Consider the following 21,475-nt stretch of genomic DNA (forward strand, 5'->3'; position numbering starts at 1 on the left):
AAGGAGACGAGAGAAAGAGAGACTTGTTATTTCCAAACTGCAAACAGTCGCGCTAAGGCGGGGTGGAGTGATGGAGTTAGTCAGAGCCAAACAGGGTGCCCTCTTCTGCGCACAATTCCTGAATGAGCGCCCAGCAGTCTTAGGGCTGGAGACCGGGGTTGGGGGCTTGATTCCTGAAGGCGCTGGGGTTGCTGGAATGACCAGGGGGTCGCCAACCCCACCCGGCACGTCGCGAGCCCCAGGGGGGACAAGAAAACTTTACCCCCACGCGGGGCCGAGCGTGGCCTCCACCTACCCTCGGGGCCCGGTCCGCCCCCTCCTCCCGCCCGCTTCCTCCTCCCTCCCGTCCCTACCCCTCCTCCCCTCTCGCCGGCGGCTGAAGGCAGCAGGTCCGGGCGGGGCCGCGCCGCGGAGCCCACAACCTCGAGCTCCCGCCCCTCCGCCGCGCCCCGCGGGACAAGCTGCGGAGCCCGGCTTGGGGACGAGCGGCCGCGGCGCGGGGCATGAAGTTGGGCGCGCGCGGGTCTTGGAGCGGAGGCGCGGCACAGCTGGGAGCCGCCCGCGTCTAGAGCCCGTTCGGTGCGCCATGGAGCTCTGGGGGCCCCGGGCGCCGCAGCCGCCGCTGCTACTGCCGCTGCTGTTGCTCTTAGGGGTCGGCCTCTTGCCTGGTAAGTTTCAAAACGCAGAACGTTTCTTTTTTCTCCCGGGTCCTGGCTTCTGGGATTCCCGGGCCAGGGGAGAGGAGGCCCCGGGCTGCGGTGCCAAGCCACGGGTGCGCGCAACGGGATAGCCAGAGACTCCTCCACCCACTACAGCTCCGACGTCCTGCGGTGCTAGCTGAGCCAGTGAGGAAGGAATCAGCCGCCAAGTGCTGGGAGAGGGGGTTTGAGTGAAGGCGGGGGTGAGGCGGGGGGAGGGAGGTCTGGCTGCATTTCCGAGCTGGAACCAGAACCTCCAACTAGGATAGAGGTGGAGTCCACCTGGGAGGGAGGTTCCATCCTGCCAAATCTCTCAGCAGACAGCCCCCATGTCTGCCTCTGCTCCTGGAGCTCCCACCCTATCCTTTCTGCCTTTCCCCCTCCCCCCCGCCGTCCCCCGGCTTCCGTCACCTCCCATTTAAACGGACACCTTTCACCCTAACCCATCCAGGGGTTTCTGGGGGTTATTTAATCCCTGGCCTTCCCACTGAGCGGTGAGGCTGTGCCTTACTGGTCCAAGGTACCAGGAAGAATGAGGTTGAGGGAGGAGGCTGTGGGGGTACTCTAGAAGACCCCTCCTGAGGAGTTCCTCTCAGGTAAGCAGGAGCCAGCAGACAGCAGAGGCTCCCCTCCCTCTTCCCACTCCCCTCTTTAATGCAGCAACCCAACAAATGGAGACAGGGAGGCCCCCTAGCCACGTAGGGAACCTATGGAGAGAACACAGATGGGCTGCTGACTGGTGGAATGAGGGACCACCCTCTCCAGGCAGCAGTGTGGCGCTTATCCAGGGCATCTTGCTTCTGCCCTGAACTCTGGGCGCTAGTGGCCCTGAGGGTCTGCATTCGTTGTCAGGGTGGACACTAAAACCCAGGCAGCTGGACCACTCCTGTGGACAGCAGGGCAAGCACCACCCTCGCTGCCCCATGCACCTTCTGTCCCCATTCCCATGTGGCTGTCAGTCACTTCATGTCCTTTGTCTTTGCCGGTCACCGGCGATAGGGCACTTCCATCCAGAGTGATTGTCTGCAGGGAAGTTGTACTCAATTCAGTGTTCACGCGGTCAGTTGCCTTGTCTTCCTGGCGAAGGAAATGCAGGAGGGCCTGACCCGTTCTGAGGGCGCTGGAAAGGCTTCCTTGAGGGGAGTCAGGAAAATCAAGGCAACATGCCCAGGGCTCCTAAGGTGGAAGGTGATGTGGAAGAGGAACTGGAAGGCAGGAAAGACTGTGGTGGCATGGGGCTGGAGGGACACCCTTTGTGTTCACCTGCCCCTAAACCTCCTGCCTCCCCCCACAGCTAGCAGCCACATCGAGACCCGGGCCCATGCGGAGGAGCGGCTCCTGAAGAGACTCTTCTCTGGCTACAACAAGTGGTCTCGGCCAGTAGCTAACATCTCAGATGTTGTCCTTGTCCGCTTCGGCCTGTCCATTGCTCAGCTCATTGATGTGGTAGGTGTGGGATGACCTGGTGTTGTATGGGACCAATGGGGTCACGCTGTAGGAGGTACTACCGTGAGACTCCATCTGACAGAAAAATGTCACCCTAGCTTCAGTGGGTACTCAGCGCTGGGGAAGGGAGGTGGGCTCCATGGCTTGGACCTATTCCATAGGAAAGCTGTGGGAAGTGTCACCCTTCCAGTGGGCACTGTGGTACACCGGGAGGCACATTGATCTCAGGGTGATCCCAGAGGCCACGGAGTACCAGCCAACATGGAAAGTCGGGCTTGGGTGAATCTCAGACAGATCCTCTTTACCTGGCTGTGTTCATTTTCCCAGTGAGGGTCCAGGAAGATTTCTGGGAGGACCTATGTGAGCTAGGCAGTAGCCCCTGCTGCATGGGCTGGGGCCCAAGGAATCCCGAAGGAAGCACCAGAGATGAGTCTTGATCCAGGGAAGTATTCTGTAGGAGTCTGTCCTCATGTGAGGCTGAGATGTTCCTTATGGGATGGGACCAGGCTTTGGGGAATGCCGCCAGGGGTTGGTACCACTGAAGGCTCTGCCCTTCAGGCTGGGCCTAGCGTGAGTTCTGTCCCGGCTGGGGGAAGGATGCTGGGAAGGCATAATCTTACCAGTGGGGCAGCCATAGCCATTTGACTTAGTAAGCTTGAGAGCTCCACACTGAGTTTTGCTGGGTTCAGGGGCAGAGCCTGGATCCAAGGAGAGAGAGAGGAAGAAGAGAGAGAGAGAGAGAGAGAGAGAGAGAGAGAGAGAGAGAGAGAGAGAGAGAGAGAGAGGTCCCGCAGAGCCTTCTAGGAGGGATAGAAGATAAAAGAGACTTCTGCCTTGCTTGAGTTCATAGCCCAGCGTGAGTGTCCTAAAGGTCCACTCCAGTCTCTGCTACAAGAGGAAGTGTTGGCTTGAGACTGGCACTGATCATGTGTGGTTCTCAGCCTTTCCATGTGCTTGCCTGACATGTGCTAAGAGCAACTATACCATCTCTGACAGAGCCAGCAGCATCCCAGGGATCCGGCCTGATGGGATTGGACACAGAGACCCTTGCCAGTTGGCTCTATTCAGGGTAGCCACTCAGACTTTCATCCTCAGGAGAGCCTAGCATTTGGCCCCTACATGGTTCCTGCAGTGTCCCTGGCTGGGGGACATCATCAAGGACAGTGCAAGATGCACAGGCCCCTCATCCTTGCTGAGGTTTGCAAACACCGTTACAAAGTGGTGGCTGGCAGAGGCAGCTGTTGGCGGCGGCTCAAGGCTCTGGGTCTGCTACCACCAGGCGTGCCTAAGCCTGTCGAGTTCAGTCTCACGTTCTCTGCCTCGGGAGACACTAGGCTCAGAGCAAACCCAGCACCAAAATGTCTCCAAGGGACGTGGCCTCCAGGCCTGACCTCTGTAGCTCCTGGGCCTGGTTGGAGGGTGTCCCAAAGGCTCTCCCTGCACCCTGCCAGGGATCTACCTTGACTTTTCCGCAAAGGGAAATGCTGGCTCTAGGCAGGCACTGTACATGTTGAAGGTTCATGGCCACATTTTCATAGAAAGGTCTGCCTTGTGTCTGGCCTACTCTCTCTTCCACCAGGGCCTGGGATCCAGGTGCCCCCATCCTAGCACCCAGCCTGCCTGTGGCCCTTTGTGAGCTACTAGATCTACTATAGATGCCTCTCTGGGGTCTGCACCCAGTAAGGGAGACTACGTGCCTTGCTTGAGTTTATACCCAGCGCCCGCTGTAGAGAAGGCTACGGAATCACCAGGACTTTCCTAACCCAATGCTGAGTCCTTATGAAATGTGCTCCAGATATCTGTGACATCTATGGGATCCAAAGGCCCTGAGGTGTGACGGCCACATAGGGCTGGAAGGGATGCTTAGGGCAAGAAGACCCAGCCCGGCAACAGTCAAGTTTGTCCTGATAATTCTGGAGGCCCTGTGGGATGAAGCAAGCAGCGTTCCATTTCCAGCTTCCTTGGGTGTAGGTCAAGGCCATGTAGGGATGAGGTTGCTGTCGGCCAGCCCATTCAGGCAGCGGGAGGAAGCCACAGGCTCCAGCTCTGCATCCCACCTTCTCTTCAGTGTCCTTCTAGGGAGGGGACTCACTCAGGCCACTGGGTCACCTTCCTAGGTGACTGCACTGGAGAGGACCCAGGCCTGGGGCTGGGCATCAGGGGGTGCAACCTCCTCCCATTTACTAGTCTATAATGATTTTTGTGAGGGCAGGAGCATGCTCTATTCTGAGCAAGACACTTTCTTGCTGGATGTCCTGGGAATCACCTTGGTTAGGTCCCTGGAGGAGTCTGTTAGTCAAGCTTAGGCTGATGACAGAAAATGTTGGTCCAGTTTGGGATGCATGGTGCCCAGTATCAGATGCTCTCTGACAAGCCCAGTGCTGTTCCCCAGACTATGGGCATGAGGTCTCAGACCCTTCCTGAGGCTAGAAGGTGTGACAGTGCCTATGGCTGCCAGTCTGTCCCCACAGACATCTGTGCTTACACCAAAGGCTTGCTCATTCTCCACAAGGGTCCTGTCTGCTTTAGGAACTGACTGATCAGAACGTGGGTCTCCAACCAGCTGTTCCTCACCAGATGGGCAGCTGCAACAGATGGGCCCATTCCTATGGCTCAGAGGGGAAAGAAACCTGGGGCAGCAACCCTAAGAGACCTCACAGAGTAGTCTGCAGCCTAGATCTTCTAAGCCTGACTGGTTGTTGCATGGTGACCTTGAGATGAAACCACCAGAATCTCTGCCACATCCACCTTGGCCCTGGGAGGATGGTTTTATCAAGATCTCCCTAACCTGTGGCTTTGATGGCCTTAGGAGTAGTGACACGTGGACCCCATCTGCAGAGGGAGGAGAGAGGAAGTGATGTGAGTGGACATGGCTGACAGGTTTCAGCCTGCAAGGAGCCTGGGGTTCATTTGGAGCTGAACTGCTCCTCCACGTCTCTCTAGAAGGGTTCCAGAGTCTTTGTCTCCTCATCCTACCTCCCCTTAGGCTGCCATCCCAGACTAGGTTGCCTTCAGGGCTGAGGCACTCTTCTCCTGAAGATCGGCCCTGGCTTGTCCGTGCCTTTGCTAGCTATGGATTATAGATTTAAGCAGGGACATATCTGTGACTGAGGGGACCCTCAAGCTCCCTTCTCCCTTGTGCCCTAGGATGAGAAGAACCAGATGATGACGACAAATGTGTGGGTGAAGCAGGTGAGTGGGGAGGGCTCCCCGCCTCTGCCCTCAGCCCCATACCCCCCCATGTGGCTCTCCACCCCCTCTCAGAAGTGCCGGTGAGTGGGGGGCTCCCCCGCCTCTGCCCTCCGCCCCATAACCCACGTCACATGTGGCTCTCCACCCCCACTCAGGAGTGGTATGACTACAAGCTGCGCTGGGTCCCCAGTGACTACGAGAATGTCACCTCCATCCGCATCCCCTCCGAGCTCATCTGGAGGCCCGACATCGTACTCTACAACAAGTAAGCCTCGTGGGCCCTGGCAGGCGAGGTTAGGACCCAGCCTGGCAAGGAAGCTGCTGGAAGCAAAGAGGAACCAGGCAAAGGGAGTGGAAACCCAAGGGGCTGGGTGTAGGCACCAACACCCAGTGCGGGGGTTGGGGGTACCGGCTGTGAGGTTCTTCTGTGTCCTGAGGGCAGGGAATGGATTTGACACCCTCTCCCAGAAGTGACTGCAGGTCCCACCCCAGGCAGGTTTTCTTAACCCCTGAGGTGTACAAGTCACAGTAGGAAAGGCCAATGATGTGGGGGACTTTGGGGTAGATGAAGAGGTAAGGAGATGTGGGTGCCCCACAGAGACTTGCCTCTGCTCTTCCTGGTCCCACCTTTGTGCTGTGCCCCACACTGGGCGCAGAGCCAACGGACAATCCCAGCTCCTAAGCTCAGTTCACACCCTGTCACGGCTCCTAGAAGCTGAAGTCTGCACGGAGACAAATGCAGTCATTGGTGACAGGAAGGCAGGAGATGGGCATCCTCACACTTATTTTTCCCGGAGACCCTTACAGAGAGACCTGAGCTAGGAGCAGCTGGATTTCTGAGCTTAGTCTACGCGGGTGATATGCTACTCCAGTTCCCACGGTGCTTGCAGACAAAGCAAACAGAAAGCCCTTCCACCCCCTAGTCCCAGCCGTCTGCCCACAGCCCCCTCCAGGCCCTGGGGTGCCCATCTGACCTACAAATGCTCCCATTAGATTAAGAACGACTTGGGTTTTATTTCCTCTTTCATTGAGTAGAGTACTAGCCACATCCTTGGCTTTTAGAAGGAGCTGTGGGTGTTTTCCCAAAATGTGTTTATTAAGGGCGGGTTTAAGAATGAGCAGATGGCAGGAACCATTAAGGTCCATGACCCTTGCTCTTCCCTCAGAAAGGCCCCCTCTGTCTTCTGCACCCCTCCAGTTGAACCTTGAGCCCTGGAAGACTTCTAGCCACTGGGCCTTTCTGGGACTCACCCTCTGCCTGTTCCTCCTTGAGCCCTAAGATCAAGTACTGAATCTACTCTGGGCAGCCTATTGGACCCATGCATTCCCTGGGCAGTACTGGGTAGGCAGAAGAGGAGGAGGTGGGGGAGCCGATAAACAGCCCAGGACCAGGTTCCTGATGACAGGCACTCAGAAGTCTCCACTCCTCCCAGGCCGTCTTTGTCTCTCTCTCCTACGTGCTCAGACACATGCCAAAGGGACAGACCCCCTTTTCTCTGGGGCTGGGATGAGCACTTGAGATCTACCTGAGCAGGACTTGGAGCTGGTTGAAAGGACTTTTATGCTGGCAGGAAGGAGGCCATTTTTAGTGCAATCAGCAGCTGCTAGCCACTGCTAGACTGGGAGGGGTCCCTACTCTTTTGTTGACTTGGGGCTCCCTCTCCTGGAAACCCAGACGCTCTCAGCCAGGTGTGCATCAAACATGATCTCATTTCCCTCTGGATCGCAGCCTCAGGTAGCGGGGCCTCTTAGGAATAGGTAAAATCCAGGACCCACCCGCCCCCAGCTCCTGGCCAGTTCACTGAGTCCAGAACTAACATCACAATGGTTGACTGTAGGACCCAAAAGTCTGTACTTCCTCTTGCGTTCTGGGGTCTGTAAGGTACAGAACTGGAAACTGAGGACCTATCATCTTTACCCTGCATCAGCAGCCTTGGCACTGAAATGCCGACAGCTCACTTGACAAACCTGCTGTCCTGGTGCATGGCCGGGCTGCCAGTGGTCACTGGGACAGCATTATCCTTTGGGCGTTCTGACTGCCTTCCTCTTGGCAATGTGAGAAGAACAAAGCAGCCAGAGCTACTACGGAGTGCTGAACTCTGTGGACTCGGCTGCCACCTTCTCCACAGCTGGGGCTTTGTGGAAGGAAACAGCCAGAATCTGATGGAGGTGGCCTGCATTGCCCCTCTCAGAGACCTCCTCCCTCAGAGAGTACGCTTGGTACCCATCTACAAACACAAACACAACAGTAACCTCAGAGGAATCCATCTTTACAGGCTTAGGTGCTCTGCCAAGCTCACGCGGGGACCCAGACCGGGCTGGGGAGAGCAGGGAGTGGTGAGCAGTACAGTTGGAGCCACAACAGCCTGAGCTATGAGTGCCGGGTCCCCAGTGTGTCTAAAGGGTGGGAAACCCAGACCCAGCAGCCAGAGCTGCAGATGGGAGTCACTAATTCAAGTGAGCCCCGAGGGCCCCTGCCAACCAGCTGGTCACAGCCTTTCCTGCCTGCTCTGTAGAAAGTTGTCAAAGCAGAGGATCCACTCTCCTGCTTGGGAGAATTTAAATTTGTGCCTGGAGTGCTGAGGCTTTGATTTTCAGAGAGATGGGACTGTGAAAAGAGAACCAACCCAAGCCTGATTCCACAGGGCCTGAAATATCTGCAAGATCCACCCCCGTGTGCCCGGAGGGAACCTTGGCTTCTGTAGAAACCAGGCTGTGCACTGTGCAGCCTGAAGCCTTATTGGGGTGCATGTGTGCAGCCTGAAGCCTTATTGGGGTGCATGTTGAGAGCAGCTTTTCCAATGTTTTTCATATGTAGCACAGCTGTGCTGGAGAAAACCAGTAGCATTGACCCAGGATGAGTTAACATGCAGGAGGGCCCAGGCTCTGAGATCATGGGAAGCTCAGGTCTTCTGGACCTTGTGGATGGTGCTGCAGGTGATTGGTTAGCGTAGAAAGGACCACTAAGGGTTCCAGGTGGCCACCATGGGCTCTGGTCAGGACTTGAGAAGCTTTTCAGGGGAGGACGGCCAGTTGGCTGATGAAATTTAGGGGACCTGGATTTCTCTGCCTAAGAACCTTGGAGGGCACTAGCCGATGAGCTGGGCCCGTGAATGGCGGTGGGAGAAAGGATGGACAGATGGAGCTGGGCACTTGGGAAATCAGAGGGTTCTGGAGCCTGTGGTTCAGGGCTGCATTGTTTTATGAGTGGTGAGACCGACGTGATGCATGCTGGTGCCATTAGCGAGAAGTTTAATCGTGCTTCAGGGAGCTCATTAGCTATAAATCGAGGTTTCCCATCAGTGTTTCTGAACTGAGGCTGGCAGGGTTTGCCCCAAAGTGTTAGTGCACTGTTGCTGACTCTGACGGACTCGGAATGCTAATTCAGGGCCAAAGCGAATGTAGAGACGCCAAGGCCCGAGAGTGCCACACTGCCGCCTAGATTCCACAGGGAAAATAGGGTAGGGTTTTCACAGCCAAATAGGGTACGATTCCACAGGCAAATATGAAATACTAGCAGTTCTGGGGAGAGTTGTGGAGGTAATCACGGTGAGAAGGGCTTCATGGAGCTGTTGTCCGGTGTCACCAATTTCCAAGAATGGGTAAAATGAGACACAGCATCACTGTATGTGAAGCCCAGAGGTCAAGGCTGGAACTCTGGCCAAGAGAAGAGGCTGGAGGGACAGCAGACCCATGCTCCACTGCCCAACCTGGCAAACATCCCTCAAGGCAGAGAGAGAGTCAAGAAGCCAATAGTCAGTCACTAGAACCTGGATGAGGCAGCCGGAGTCCTCACCCAGCCTGTGTACCACGGCCTGTAGAGAGGGGGCCTCCGAATTCTTGGGGTCAGTGCAAAGGAGATGAGATCTATCCTGAGTTTGAGCCCTGTCCAGGGGGACATTCAAAGGGGTACTTGTCCTGGGAGGCACCTTGAGCAGCTCTGCACTACCTCCATATGGATGAGATGGGCAGAGAGCCCTGCTGGCCTCCAGAAAGATTATCCGTTCACCGGGGACCTGTGAGAAGCTGCTTGGTACGAAACCTCCTTTTTCATAGGTGAGGAGGAGGAAATCTTGCTTGTCCCACACCCTGTGCTCCTGGGCCCAGCAGGCATCCATTCTTCTGAATCAGGCCTCTGGGCACACTTGTCCTGTTCCTGCAGATACATGCTTCATACGCAGTGGGCTTGGTCCTGCAGGGACCTCTGGGATATCCATAGCACCTGCCAGAGCCAGTTGTGAGCTCCTGAACTGAAGGAGACAGGCACCTGCACCTCCTCTCAGTACATGAAGTGCTCAGGTGGTAACCATTAGAATCCAAGGAGAAACTTCCATGGTACCTCCATCCTCAAAGGCACAGAGGTGACCCAGGTCCCTCTGCAAGGAGAAGGCACAAATGCAAATTCACAGGGCAGTGGGTGTTCAGGAGAGAAGCCAGGAGATTGGTTCCACCTCAAGCCCCTCATGATAGTAATGGAGAAGAGCTCTAATACTAACTCCACTCACTGGGTGAGCACCATGGTCTCTGGACCACATGGCACCTTGACTCTTCAAGGGTGACAAACTGAAGCACACAGGTGAGTGATGGCCCAGACCACATGACCACCATACATAATCCTGCACACTTCATGGTAGCTGGTGGGGCTGTTGGTCAGGCTGTGAGCCTTTCTCTACAAGAATGTCCGTGGGTGTGGTGTAGGGATGGGCAGACCTCACTGCTCTCTCTCCCTCTTTCTGGCAGTGCAGACGGGGACTTCGCAGTCACCCACCTGACCAAAGCCCACCTGTTCTATGATGGGCGGGTGCAGTGGACACCCCCAGCCATCTATAAGAGCTCCTGCAGCATCGATGTCACCTTCTTCCCCTTCGACCAGCAGAACTGTACCATGAAGTTTGGGTCCTGGACCTATGACAAGGCCAAGATTGACTTGGTGAGCATGCATAGCCGCGTGGACCAGCTGGACTTCTGGGAAAGTGGGGAATGGGTCATTGTGGATGCCGTGGGCACCTATAACACCAGGAAGTATGAATGCTGCGCCGAGATCTACCCTGACATCACCTACGCCTTCATCATCCGCCGGCTGCCGCTCTTCTACACCATCAACCTCATCATCCCGTGCCTGCTCATCTCCTGCCTCACCGTGCTGGTCTTCTACCTGCCCTCCGAGTGCGGCGAGAAGGTCACCCTGTGCATCTCGGTGCTGCTCTCGCTCACCGTCTTCCTCCTGCTCATCACCGAGATCATCCCGTCCACCTCGCTGGTCATCCCGCTCATCGGCGAGTACCTGCTCTTCACCATGATCTTCGTCACCCTCTCCATCGTCATCACGGTCTTCGTGCTCAACGTTCACCACCGCTCGCCACGCACGCATACCATGCCTGCCTGGGTGCGCAGAGTCTTCCTGGACATCGTGCCGCGCCTCCTCTTCATGAAGCGCCCGTCTGTGGTGAAAGACAACTGCCGAAGACTTATTGAGTCCATGCATAAGATGGCCAATGCCCCTCGTTTCTGGCCAGAACCGGAGGGTGAGCCTGGCATCTTGGGTGACACTCGAAACCGAGGCCTGTCATCGGCCCCATCTTTCTGCAACCCTCTGACCACACCAGTCGAGGCCCAGCCTACATGCAAGTCACCCTCTCACAAGGCCCCTGATTTGCAGACATCAGAGGTGAAGAAGACCAGTCCCTGTCCATCACCTGGCCCCTGTCACGCACCCAACAGCACCAGGGTCCCGACACTTGTCAAAGCCAGGTCCCTGAGTGTCCAGCACGTGCCCAGCTCCCAGGAAACGGCAGAGGGTGGCATCCGCTGCCGGTCTCGGAGTATCCAGTACTGTGTTTCTCGAGATGGAGCTGTCTCCCTGGCTGACAGCCAGCCAACTGCCTCCCCTGCCTCCCTGAAGGCCCATCCACCCCAGCTTCCACTGTCCGACCAGGTCTCTCCATGCAAATGCACATGCAAGGAACCATCTCCCGTGTCTCCGGTCACTGTGCTCAAGGCCCGAGGCACCAAACCACGCCCCCAGCACCTCCCCCTGTCACCAGCCCTGACGCGGGCAGTAGAGGGTGTCCAGTACATTGCAGACCACCTCAAGGCAGAAGACACAGACTTCTCGGTAAGTTCTGGCCAGCAGCTATGCATGGGAGGTGCCCCTGGCCCAGACAGGATGTGATGTCCAGTGTTTTCCATAAATGATCCAGAAACCAAGGGCCCAGACAAACGTTGCACAGCTTGAGGGTACAGGGTCTCTGCCTAGTATCCTTTATAGATCCCTAGGCCAAGTTTGGCTTAGGTGAGGCCCTATCAGTGGGGAGCAAGCTGAGGTGCTTCGTCCAGGTGCCAGGACTTAATGAGCCCTGGTGAGCCGTGGGTTGAGAGGCTGCTTCTAGCACTGCCATCCCAACATTCAGAAGGTCTTCCTTTGAAGTCTTCAGACTGTTACCGCCTGCTTGGAAATCCTGGGTGACAGGCTCCTCCCACACTAGCCTTCCCCAAAATTCAGTGGAACTGTTGCTTCTGCTGCCACCCAAAAACAGGTCTCCCTTGAGCTTCTGTGGCAGAGGGTGGTCCTCTGAACGCTAGGAAGGTTGAGAGGGCATAGAGGAGAGAATGGGGCTGCCGGGAACTACACCCCACCCCCACTCCATCAGTCCTTCGGAGGGTTGTGGGGTGAGGACATAATGCTGCCACACTGCAAGGGCCTCGGGAACCTGGAGACAGGAAGCCAGTGCTCAGCCAGCCGACCCCCATGCGTTCTCATGCTCCAAGCTGTGGCTCTCCAGAGGCCTGAGAAAGAATGGTTATCTTGCTCCATAGGTGTTGGCCTCCTGCACTTTTCACAGAGTGCAGCTCTGATGAACAGCTGGGCTGGGCAGCAGTGCCACCTCTGTCTGCCCTTGCCACCAGGGCATTGTGGGTACGTTCTCTCCCCTTTCACATTTATCCGACTGTAGCACGTAGGGGTCTCTGGGACTGGAGTGTGGGCTCAGATGATGCTGAGATGAAGAACTGCTGGTGCTAGGCAAGCTGTTTTCCCAGATCTGACTGTGCCTGTGAGAATCAGAGTCTCAGCCAGAGGTCGGGTGAAGAGGTCCTCAGGGGAAGTTCTGTCCTGGCCAACCTCTGCTGTGTCCCCTAAAAAGTGACATCACCTAAAAGCATCTGACCTTTACACTGTCCTTGCCCTGAGCTGGCATTTGCCACTGTCCCTCCTGGGACGTCAGTTTTGTTGGCTTCTGCTCATCTTCCTACTCAACCTGGGACTTGCCTGTTGTCTATTCCCAGATGTCTATGGTTTGTCTTCCAGAGCTGCTAAGCCCTGGAAAGAAAGGAGCCTGGTGCCCTACATCCCAGGAGTGGGTCTCTGCTCCCAGAATCACCCCCACTGAGTCTCGGGGACTCATGAAGTCATTCTGGTGGTCTCTGGAATATTCTGGACCTCAGAGACCTGTCTGGAGAGAAATTTTGGTTCTGGGGTTATGTCTTGTTACAGCTCTCGGGTAGAAAAAGAGATCCAGGCATGAACTGGACTGAGGCCACTGAGGGAGGATGGATGTGGAAAGCTTAACTGAAATCTTTCCGAGTCCGTCCCCAGCATAGTCCTGTAGCTGGAGCTCATGACTTCCCCCATCTCCACTGGCCTACTGCAGCTGCCTGACCTGCTTCCGGGCCTGGGAAGCTTGCTGACTTGATAGGAACAGGACAGCAGGTCATGACTGTGGTGTTTCGTCTTCAGAGGCTTGGTCCCTGGCACAGGAAGGGACAGAGGGACACTAAGTACCATTTACTCTGAAGAGCCCTTTGAGGGGCTTTTTTTATTTAGCAAAGATCTATTCGGTCTAAAGTTTTCAAAGTGAACGTGTCTGATTACTTTTGGCTTAACCCATCAGGACACCTGTAATCGCTGTGAAAACTTGAGGTAGGTGCCCTTGCTTCTGGGGAAGCTGCACTCTTCTCCAATTCAGGCCTGCGAGGGTCTGCTTGCCGTGGCTTATTCCCTGCTGGTCACATGTGCACAGGCCCTTCTAGACTAGTGACACCCTCACAGGACGGTGAAGGGTAAGGAGCAGGGAGGTGGTGTAACAGTCACCCTGCCTGAAGCACAAGGCTAGAGCTGCAGGGAGAACTGTCTTCGTTGCCATGCTAGTTCCCAGGCCTAGTTAGACCCAGGTATCAATCCCCTGAGTCTTCGCTTCTGGGAACAGCTTGAGGAAGTGTCTTCCTTGCATCAGCCCCGGGCATAAAGAGCTCACACTGTGGGATCCAAGGAACCAGTAGTCATCTGCACCTGTTGTCACCATGTGTGAACGCATCGTCCAGTGAAGTGGACACAGATGGTGGACGTACACATTGTCCCCGACCCTCCTTCCTCCATGGAACATCTCCTGGCATCATTGCCTCTACCCAGTGTGTGGTCAGCTGTCCATGTAAGAGGTGGATGTGAGTAATCAGGGCCAGGCCAGAGGCAGGTGTGGACTTAACCCTTGCTTTGGGGCGCTTTTGCTTTTGGCTATGGTGGGATGGCCTTAGTGATCAGTCCATTGCCCAGCCTGTTCCTAGCCCTTACCTTCTGGTGTAGGACACATGACTGACATCTCCCTGGGATCCATTTTTTTTAAGTTACTTTAATTTTTTTTTTAATGTAAGGTGTCAGATCTTGTGGAACTGCATTTTCAGACATTTGTGAGCTGCCATGTGGGTGCTAGGAATTGAACCCAGGTCCTCTGGAAGAGCAGTCAGTGCTCTTAACTGCTGAGCCATCTCTCCAGCCCCCAAGTTACTTTAATTTTATGTTATATGTATGGATGTATGGGTGCTTTGATTACATATATGTCTGTGCACCAGATGCATACCTGGTGCCAGCGGATGTCAGAAGAGGGTGTCGGATTTCCCTGAAACTGGAGTTATGGACGGTTGTGAGCCACCATGTGGATGCTTGGAATTGAACCCAGAACCTTTTGAAGAGTAGCCAGTGCTTTTAACCACTGAGCCATCTCTCCAGCCCCTGGGATCCACTTCTGACATCTGCACTGTGGGAAGGTAGACTCGACCTCTATGGTGCTACCCAGCTTCAGCAAATTTAAAACAAACTTCACCCTGTTTGTCCAAAGTATGCCCAAGCGGCGTCCTTTTGAGGGTAGGCAGCCTGCTAAGCAGGCAAAAACAGCTGGGATACAGCATGCACCCCAAGTCTCTTGTGGCAGTGTAAACTACCAGAAAGCTCCAATGAGTCCAAATTCAAAGACCCCCACACACATACAGCCTCAGCAGATATGGGCTCTGTAGATGCCCAACCCACACTTTATGGTGTCTCCCTGGGCTCTGTCCCGTAGCAGCTGATCTGCCCCAGCAGATCCTCTAACTGAACAGTTCCATGCTCCTTCTCCCCTTGTCACCTCCCACAGGGGTGTGTGCAGATGTGTATCCGATGGATGGGTGTGCAGAAACCGTGACTCATAGTTCCAGAAGTTTCTCTGGCTGCCCATGGGTCTGAGAAATCGAGTGACCCCTGTCTGTGCTTGCAGGTGAAGGAGGACTGGAAGTATGTGGCCATGGTCATCGATCGAATCTTCCTCTGGATGTTCATCATCGTCTGCCTACTGGGCACTGTGGGCCTCTTCCTGCCCCCCTGGCTGGCTGGTATGATCTAGAGGCACAGTAATGGACAGGCCCACTTGCCCTGGCTCCCTGGTCTCTGTAGGGCCATGCCACTTGTCAGTTACCCCATCTTCCAAACCTGCCATGAAAACCTAGGAAAGAGATGCGGCTTCTCGGGAGCCAGAAGCTGGCACTGGTTCTAATCCAGCCACGGGCGTGGTTAGAGCAACTGAGGGCTGGCACAGGGCAGAGTTACAGTCTGAGCCCCTACTGAAATTTCTCCAGAGCAGGTGAGAATCACCTCCTGGCCTGCGGACAGCACACACTCATCTGTGTCTCAGAGACTGGTCCAGGATTGGTCTCGGTCGGCCTGTGGGGCCACACGAATTCATTCCTCATCAGCAACCAGAGCCCCTCATCTCGGGGATTCGTCAGACCCAGGAAACTCCCACTGTGCCCCTGCTGACCACATCCCCTCTCTCTGCCCCATGATGTGCCCCCATCAACCCTTCAGACTGGGCTGCTCTCTGACTCACCGGTGTCAGAGCTGAGCCCAGGCAAGTTCGGTTTCGTTTAGATTGGGGTGAATTGGTAAGAAGCCAAGCTCTGTGCCGTGCGGATGCCCCAACTCACAGAAGAACTAGGGTAGCAAGGCTGAAGCCCCATGGGAGCCCTGCATTCAGCTCAGGGTCACAAGGGTTCTATAGTGAGTGCCTCCTAGGGACTCGCAACCTCAGGAGGGCAGCATTGGGAGTCTCAGGGTGGTGAGGGAGCCAGATCACGTCCAGGTCCTGGGCTGCAGGTCCCCTCAGGGATCTTCGTTGATGCCCCTGCATGTTTCTTCCTCTCTGGGATAAAAGACTGAAGGTAGGACTTCTCATCCTGGCCCTGTGGTGAGGCCACAGCTCGCTTGAGCACATCTTGTACGAGAGACCTGGGGCTCTCAAGGCAAGCAGGAATAATGGGAAGCCCCAGTCTGCCTTGCACTTAGGTTGTAGGGCTCCTCCTCCCCTTCCCAAGATAGCACCAGACAACATCACTGGAAAATCCCCAGTGATGGGCTGGGAGAAGCACCTTCTGTGCCCACCCCTGTGAGATTCCATTGGGTGAAGGGCAGAGTGAGGGAGACACCCAAGAAATTATCCTGTGCCGTGGTCACCGTGGTCACCGTCCTGCTGTCCCCAACAGACAGGTGGCCTTGGCAGAGCTGGGCCCTGCACCCTCAGCCAGCTTGTCCTAGGCCCTGAAGCTGGATTGTTTGGATAGTTCTGAGGACCGAAGAAATAAAAGAACTTAATGAAGTCTGGAACCAACACACCAAGCTCCCAGGAGGTACAGCTGCTACCTCCGAGCTGAATGATATCAGGACGGAGGTATGCCAAAGGGCCAGCACTGTCTTTACCTGTACCTGTGGGCAAACCTGCATTTGGACACAGCTGCTGGGCATCCCAGGGTGCCGCTGGGAAAGGAACCCTGAACTGGAGACCTCAGGACATTTGTGTGTACAAGAAGGGCCTGCAGAGGCCTGGGTTCTGAACTCTGGATGTTCTGGGCCTCCCCTAGAGTCCTACGGGCATCAAGGACCCCCATCTCCTATGTTTCAATCTGTCCTCACTCTGCTGGCTGACTGGGCTGCTAAGCCCCACACTGGAGCCCTCAGGGTGTTGCAAGATAACCCTGGTGGGGAAATTTGTTCCAGAACCTGGGAGCCAAGGGGAACACAAACCTCTGTGAGGAAGACAGCAGACACACCTGTTAGATATGAGTTCCACCTGCTGCATACACGGCTCCAACCTCAAGATTTGCAGGCAGTGGTAGCGATCAGGGCAAGGCCACAGTGGCACACTGTACAGAGAGGGCTGCTCTGCTACTCTCTTCTGGGTCAGAAAAAGCGAATCCCACTGGCACACAGAAATCAGGAAAGGAAAATAAAGCACCGTGTTCTCCCCATTCCCACTCAGCTGTCCTTTTGTCTGCCTGCTTCCGGTGTTGCTCTCTGGTCAAGATGAAGTTCAGTTAGGGCAGAATGCTTGATCTGAGGCCTTTGTGCCAGTGAGCTTTAAAAATCAGCATGGTCCCAGTCCTTCTGATATGTGGATGTTATCTCCCCAAAGCTCCCAGCCCTCCCATTCCTCCCCTTCCATGGACAGCATCAACTCAAATGTGAGTCCCGGGCATCATGTGTCCGGGATGCCTGGCTTCTTTCACTTGTGTGGCCAAAACTCATCTGCTGTGCTGTGTGCACTAAACTTATGGCTGCTGTGTGCTTGTTGGTTCTTAGTTCTTGTTTCTGTCTGAATAAACCGACTTGTGGTGTCTTCCCTTCTGTGTGTTGTCAGTCAAGATGCTGTTGACCAAGTTCCTGTGTTCATGTCTGTGGGCATGTTTGTCATTTCTCTTTGTGTTAACGTGCTTCTTTGATTTCTGTATGCTATGATGTCTTAACATGTTGGGGGCTTATCAGACTCAAGGCTGCTGCTTCCATGGCCAAACAATTTCTAGTGCTCAGCTTGCTTGGAGCCTCCCACCTCATGGCTGATGGGCCATCGACAGTAGCACCTCTTCCTTACAAACTTACATCAGAGCCAGCCACAAAGGCAAAGAAAACTAGAGACCCCTTTGTAGCCAGGAGTCTGAGGAAGTGTCCAGACTACCCCAGGCTGTGTCCTCTGTGCAACCTGAGCCTCTCACAGAAACACTCGTGAGAATGGTACCACTTCCTTCCCTCATCCCTTCCTCCACTGATGGCCCTGGTATCCCCTATTCCTAGCACAACATTGTCTTGGTAGTTGCAGCTGACACCCTTCCTGTCGTGCCATCAACTAGGGGAGTCCCTTGTCTCCCCCAGTAAACTAAGATTGGGGTGCAGAGCCAATAGAAAACTCATCCTATAGGGTGGAAGTGGCCCCACTGTTGCCTTAGCTCTTGGGCACTGGTGCATTTCCACTAGAAACACCTGAGAGTCCAGGGTTTTAACTCTGGGCCTCCTGCCACCCACGCAGATTGAGATTCATTGGCACAAAGTCACTAACTGGTCCTGGAATTGTCCTGACCTTTGGGGGGAACACGGGGATCCCTGGTATGTCTCCATGGTGCGCACACAGGTTTTTACAAAAGCTACAGGAGAACACCCTTGGGCTCCTGCTGCTTGATTCTAGTCTCTCCTGTTTCAATCTGTAGAAAAATGCCAGTTGCAGCTCCCCAGATTGATTCGCTGACCCACAGCTGGAAGCACACCGCGAAGCACACCGCTCAGGACACAATACCAAGGGGAAGGGTGGAATTGTCAGGCACTGGGGTTTGTCCTGGGATTTAGGTGATTTAAAAAACACTTTCCACTCAAATGTGCTGTTTACTCTGGCTGGTTGCAGCTAGGAGTTTTCATTACTTTAATCCCTGCCTGACATTTCTTGCTATTTGCTGGCCTCACGGGTGACGCACAGATAGAAAGTGAGGGTGACGCACAGATAGAAAGTTACCACTCTCGGTAGAGTGTATCCATTTCTGTGTCTAGCTTGTGTGGGTTCCGTCCTGTGGGCTGCACTGCCTGGCTTCCTTTTCTCAGACTGCTGAGGTTTCATCTGCTTACCGCCAACAGCCAGTTCTCTTGTGCTCACTGTGTGGCTACTACACCATTTATCCGTCCATTTTCCTTGCAGTGGACATTTGGGTTGTCCCCGTTTGTCACTGTGTGAGAAGTGCTGCTGTGGAGGAATATGGTCTGCAAACCTGTTCTTTATCCTAACATTAGGAGGGAGATGCGTGAGGATGAGGGGTTTAAGGTCTCCCTCAACTACATTTTGAGTATGAGGTCAATCTGGACTATGTGAGACTTTATCTTTAATAATCCAACAACAACAACAAAAAACCATATCTAGTGCTGGGAAAGCTGCTCAATGGATGAAGTATTTGCCATGTAACCATGAATACCTGTGTTCAGATCTCCAGCACCCATGTAAAAGCTGAGGGTGGTGTCGGCCACCTATAAACCCTTCAAACATTTCCTGCATTCCAAATCTCAGGCAGGCAGCCAGGGCAAGCAGCAAGCTCCAGTTTCAGTGAGTAATCGTATCTCAAAAGATAAGACGGGGAGCAATAGGAATCAACCTCCTGCCCCCACAAGTCACGAGCACGTGCATGTGCACACACACAACACGTGCACGCACACACACTAATGATAATTATAATAATTTAAAAATATATTACATGTTTCTATTGGGAAAATACATGAATTTAGAGGAGACTTGAACACCATTGTTTCCAGCTGGGCCAGGCTAGCGTTTCTAGAACCTTCTCCAACACAGCAGAAAGCATGCTTACTCTGGCCAAGCTGGACCATGAGCCCTTGCCACACTGAAAATGAGTGTGACAAAATTCAGGACTGGGTTAGCAGTATATTCCCTGACGAGCGGGAAATCAACTAGAACGCCAAGTCTTGTGTTTCAGTGTAGGTTTCAATGGAATTCGGAGAGCTCCTCTTCCCTTCAGTGAAGCAGCAATTTCTGCCACACTGGGAGATTATTGTTTAATATGTTCTATCCCCTCCACAGAGGAAAGCTTAATCTATCAGCCACTTTGGACACCTACTCTGTTGGTTCTTGTTCTAGAAGCTGCTCCTTGCTTATAGTAAATACCCGTGCTTCAAAAGCTTTCTGTATTGATCAGAAACATCACTACGCCTCCCCTTCCTAACAGCCCACCACTCTGCTGCTTGGCAGCAGTTCGACAGAATAATCTGGAATGATCTTAGTTTAGACCACAGCTGTGTGACTGCCCAACGCAGAGGGAGGTTGCTGTCCCTCTGTTCACAATGCCCCCACTCCTTTGCAGAGGTCTCCATGTGTCTGTTGGCCTCCCTCCCAACAAAAGTTTCTTCCCGTGAACTGCAAAGCGGTTCTGTGTGTTATACCTGGAAGCATTGTGGTCCTTGAAATATCCTTTGTCCTAATCCTTGATATGAATTTTCCCCCTCTGCCTTCCCACCTCACTGCTGCCTCAGATTCTTATTGTCTGCAGTTTGGGCTGTAGGTTCTCCCTGGGAAGGATTTCCTGATGGCTGTTCCCACTGTCTTTGCATCATGTTGTATGACACGGAGGACATATCTCACAACCCACTCATCAGCGCTCACAGCCCTGCCATCAGTCCGAGATTGGACACCTTTCTCTGATGCTCATATTTTCAAAGCGTTGTCACCTCCAGGTACCAGTGCTCCATCTGTCATGCCTCGTCCCTTCTGGTCTCCTCATGAGGCTGCTGTCATCCAGGTTCCCTGCATCTCTGCTGATCTGAGCTCCCAGACACTTCTCTGATCCTGCAGTGCTCTCGGCTCACTATGTCTCCTGCTGACTTTGCTTCTGTTTCTTTTCCATACACAATCCTTCTAGTTGGTCTTCCTTCATTTATTCCTGTTATTTTGGACTTCGTGTTATTAATATCCTTCCTCTCCTCCGTGGTACCACATGAGTTTTAAAAATTAATAGACCAAAGAAAACATAAGTTTCTCTTTATTCATTTGTATTTGTGTTTTTTAACCTCAGCTTCTTCCTCTTCCTTGTCAGGACATGTCCTAAACCTGCCTAACAATGCTGCTTATGATTGGAGTGTGAATGTACATCTATGTACATGTATATATATATATATATATATGTGTGTGTGTGTGTGTGTGTGTGTGTGTTAGAATGTATGTGCATGTGTGCAAGTCCAGGAGGAAACTATCCATTGCCTTATAACAGCTTCTTGAGGACCAGTGCTGCACACATGTGCAAACACATATATACATACAGTGAGACCTGCACATACAAAGACATACATGCACATACAGAAACACATGCAGAGGGACAGGGAAACATGTATGCACGCAACATTGCATAGAAACATGTGCACACACAGATGTGCATGTGTACACAGATACACATGTGCACAGAGACAGATACGTATGCAGGCATTAATACACACATGTACATGTGTGCCCACATACACGTTGAGTTGTGGTAGTATTCCTTCAGTCAGTATCAAACATCTCTTGTTCCTTGTTAAAGATTTTACCCTTCCCCCAATGATTGTTTTTAACTTTCCCCTCTTTGTTTCTGGACTTTCCTTGCTTAGCTACACAGATGGGAGCAGTGGCCCAATTACTTAATATTTGTTTAAAAAGCAAATAGAAGTCCCCGACTCAGCTGGGATTGGGAATACGGGTGTCATGAATCCCTGCCATTCCGGACCCTTGTCTGGCATGGTGGGGTAAGAGAGGAGGCTTACATGCTCTCTCTGAGGGTGGTGAGAGACCCAAAGCTGAGGTGCTATTGGGGGACAATTTGCTCTAAGACCCTGAAGACGAGAGACGGAAGATACGAGGTCTTAAAGTGACATCACCATACTGGGAGGCAAACACAGGGTCTGAGGGAAGTGAAGATAATCTGGACTTCTTAGACGGAGGACAGGGGCCAGAGGGCAAATGGGTTTGCTCGTACCCAGAGGCAAAAGGGACCAAAAGAGACAGTGAGGCTGAAGTGAGGACACTGTTCTAAGGGAGAGATGCTGT

The 21,475-nt window shown here is 53.8% G+C and overlaps 1 protein-coding gene across 2 annotated transcripts; it reads left to right on the plus strand.

Annotated features, from left to right (window-relative positions):
* Positions 1-360: 360 nt before the first annotated feature.
* Chrna4 (cholinergic receptor nicotinic alpha 4 subunit) lies at positions 361-18,338 on the plus strand. 2 transcript variants are annotated; one of them, XM_005362724.2, is made up of 6 exons: positions 361-668; positions 1,993-2,144; positions 5,292-5,336; positions 5,492-5,601; positions 10,077-11,451; positions 14,861-18,338. In XM_005362724.2, the coding sequence occupies exons 1-6, from the start codon at positions 587-589 to the stop codon at positions 14,984-14,986; spliced, it is 1,890 nt and encodes a 629-aa protein (XP_005362781.1). In that variant the 5' UTR covers positions 361-586; the 3' UTR covers positions 14,987-18,338. The 2 variants fall into 2 exon arrangements, with proteins under 2 accessions (XP_005362781.1, XP_013207672.1); XM_013352218.2 differs by lacking the exons at positions 361-668; positions 1,993-2,144; positions 5,292-5,336 and having other exon boundaries at positions 5,540-5,601; positions 10,082-11,451.
* The last annotated feature ends 3,137 nt before the right edge of the window (positions 18,339-21,475 follow it).

This window comes from Microtus ochrogaster, linkage group LG8 (genome assembly GCF_000317375.1).
Source record: "Microtus ochrogaster isolate Prairie Vole_2 linkage group LG8, MicOch1.0, whole genome shotgun sequence".
In the NCBI taxonomy this organism is placed as follows: Eukaryota; Metazoa; Chordata; class Mammalia; order Rodentia; family Cricetidae; genus Microtus; species Microtus ochrogaster.

Coding starts and splice junctions, on each gene's coding strand:
- Chrna4 (XM_005362724.2), top strand. CDS start 587: ATGGAGCTCTGGGGGCCCCGGGCGCCGCAGCCGCCGCTGCTACTGCCG. Junction 669..1,992: donor AGGGGTCGGCCTCTTGCCTG/GTAAGTTTCAAA, acceptor CTCCCCCCACAG/CTAGCAGCCACATCGAGACC. Junction 11,452..14,860: donor CAGAAGACACAGACTTCTCG/GTAAGTTCTGGC, acceptor CTGTGCTTGCAG/GTGAAGGAGGACTGGAAGTA.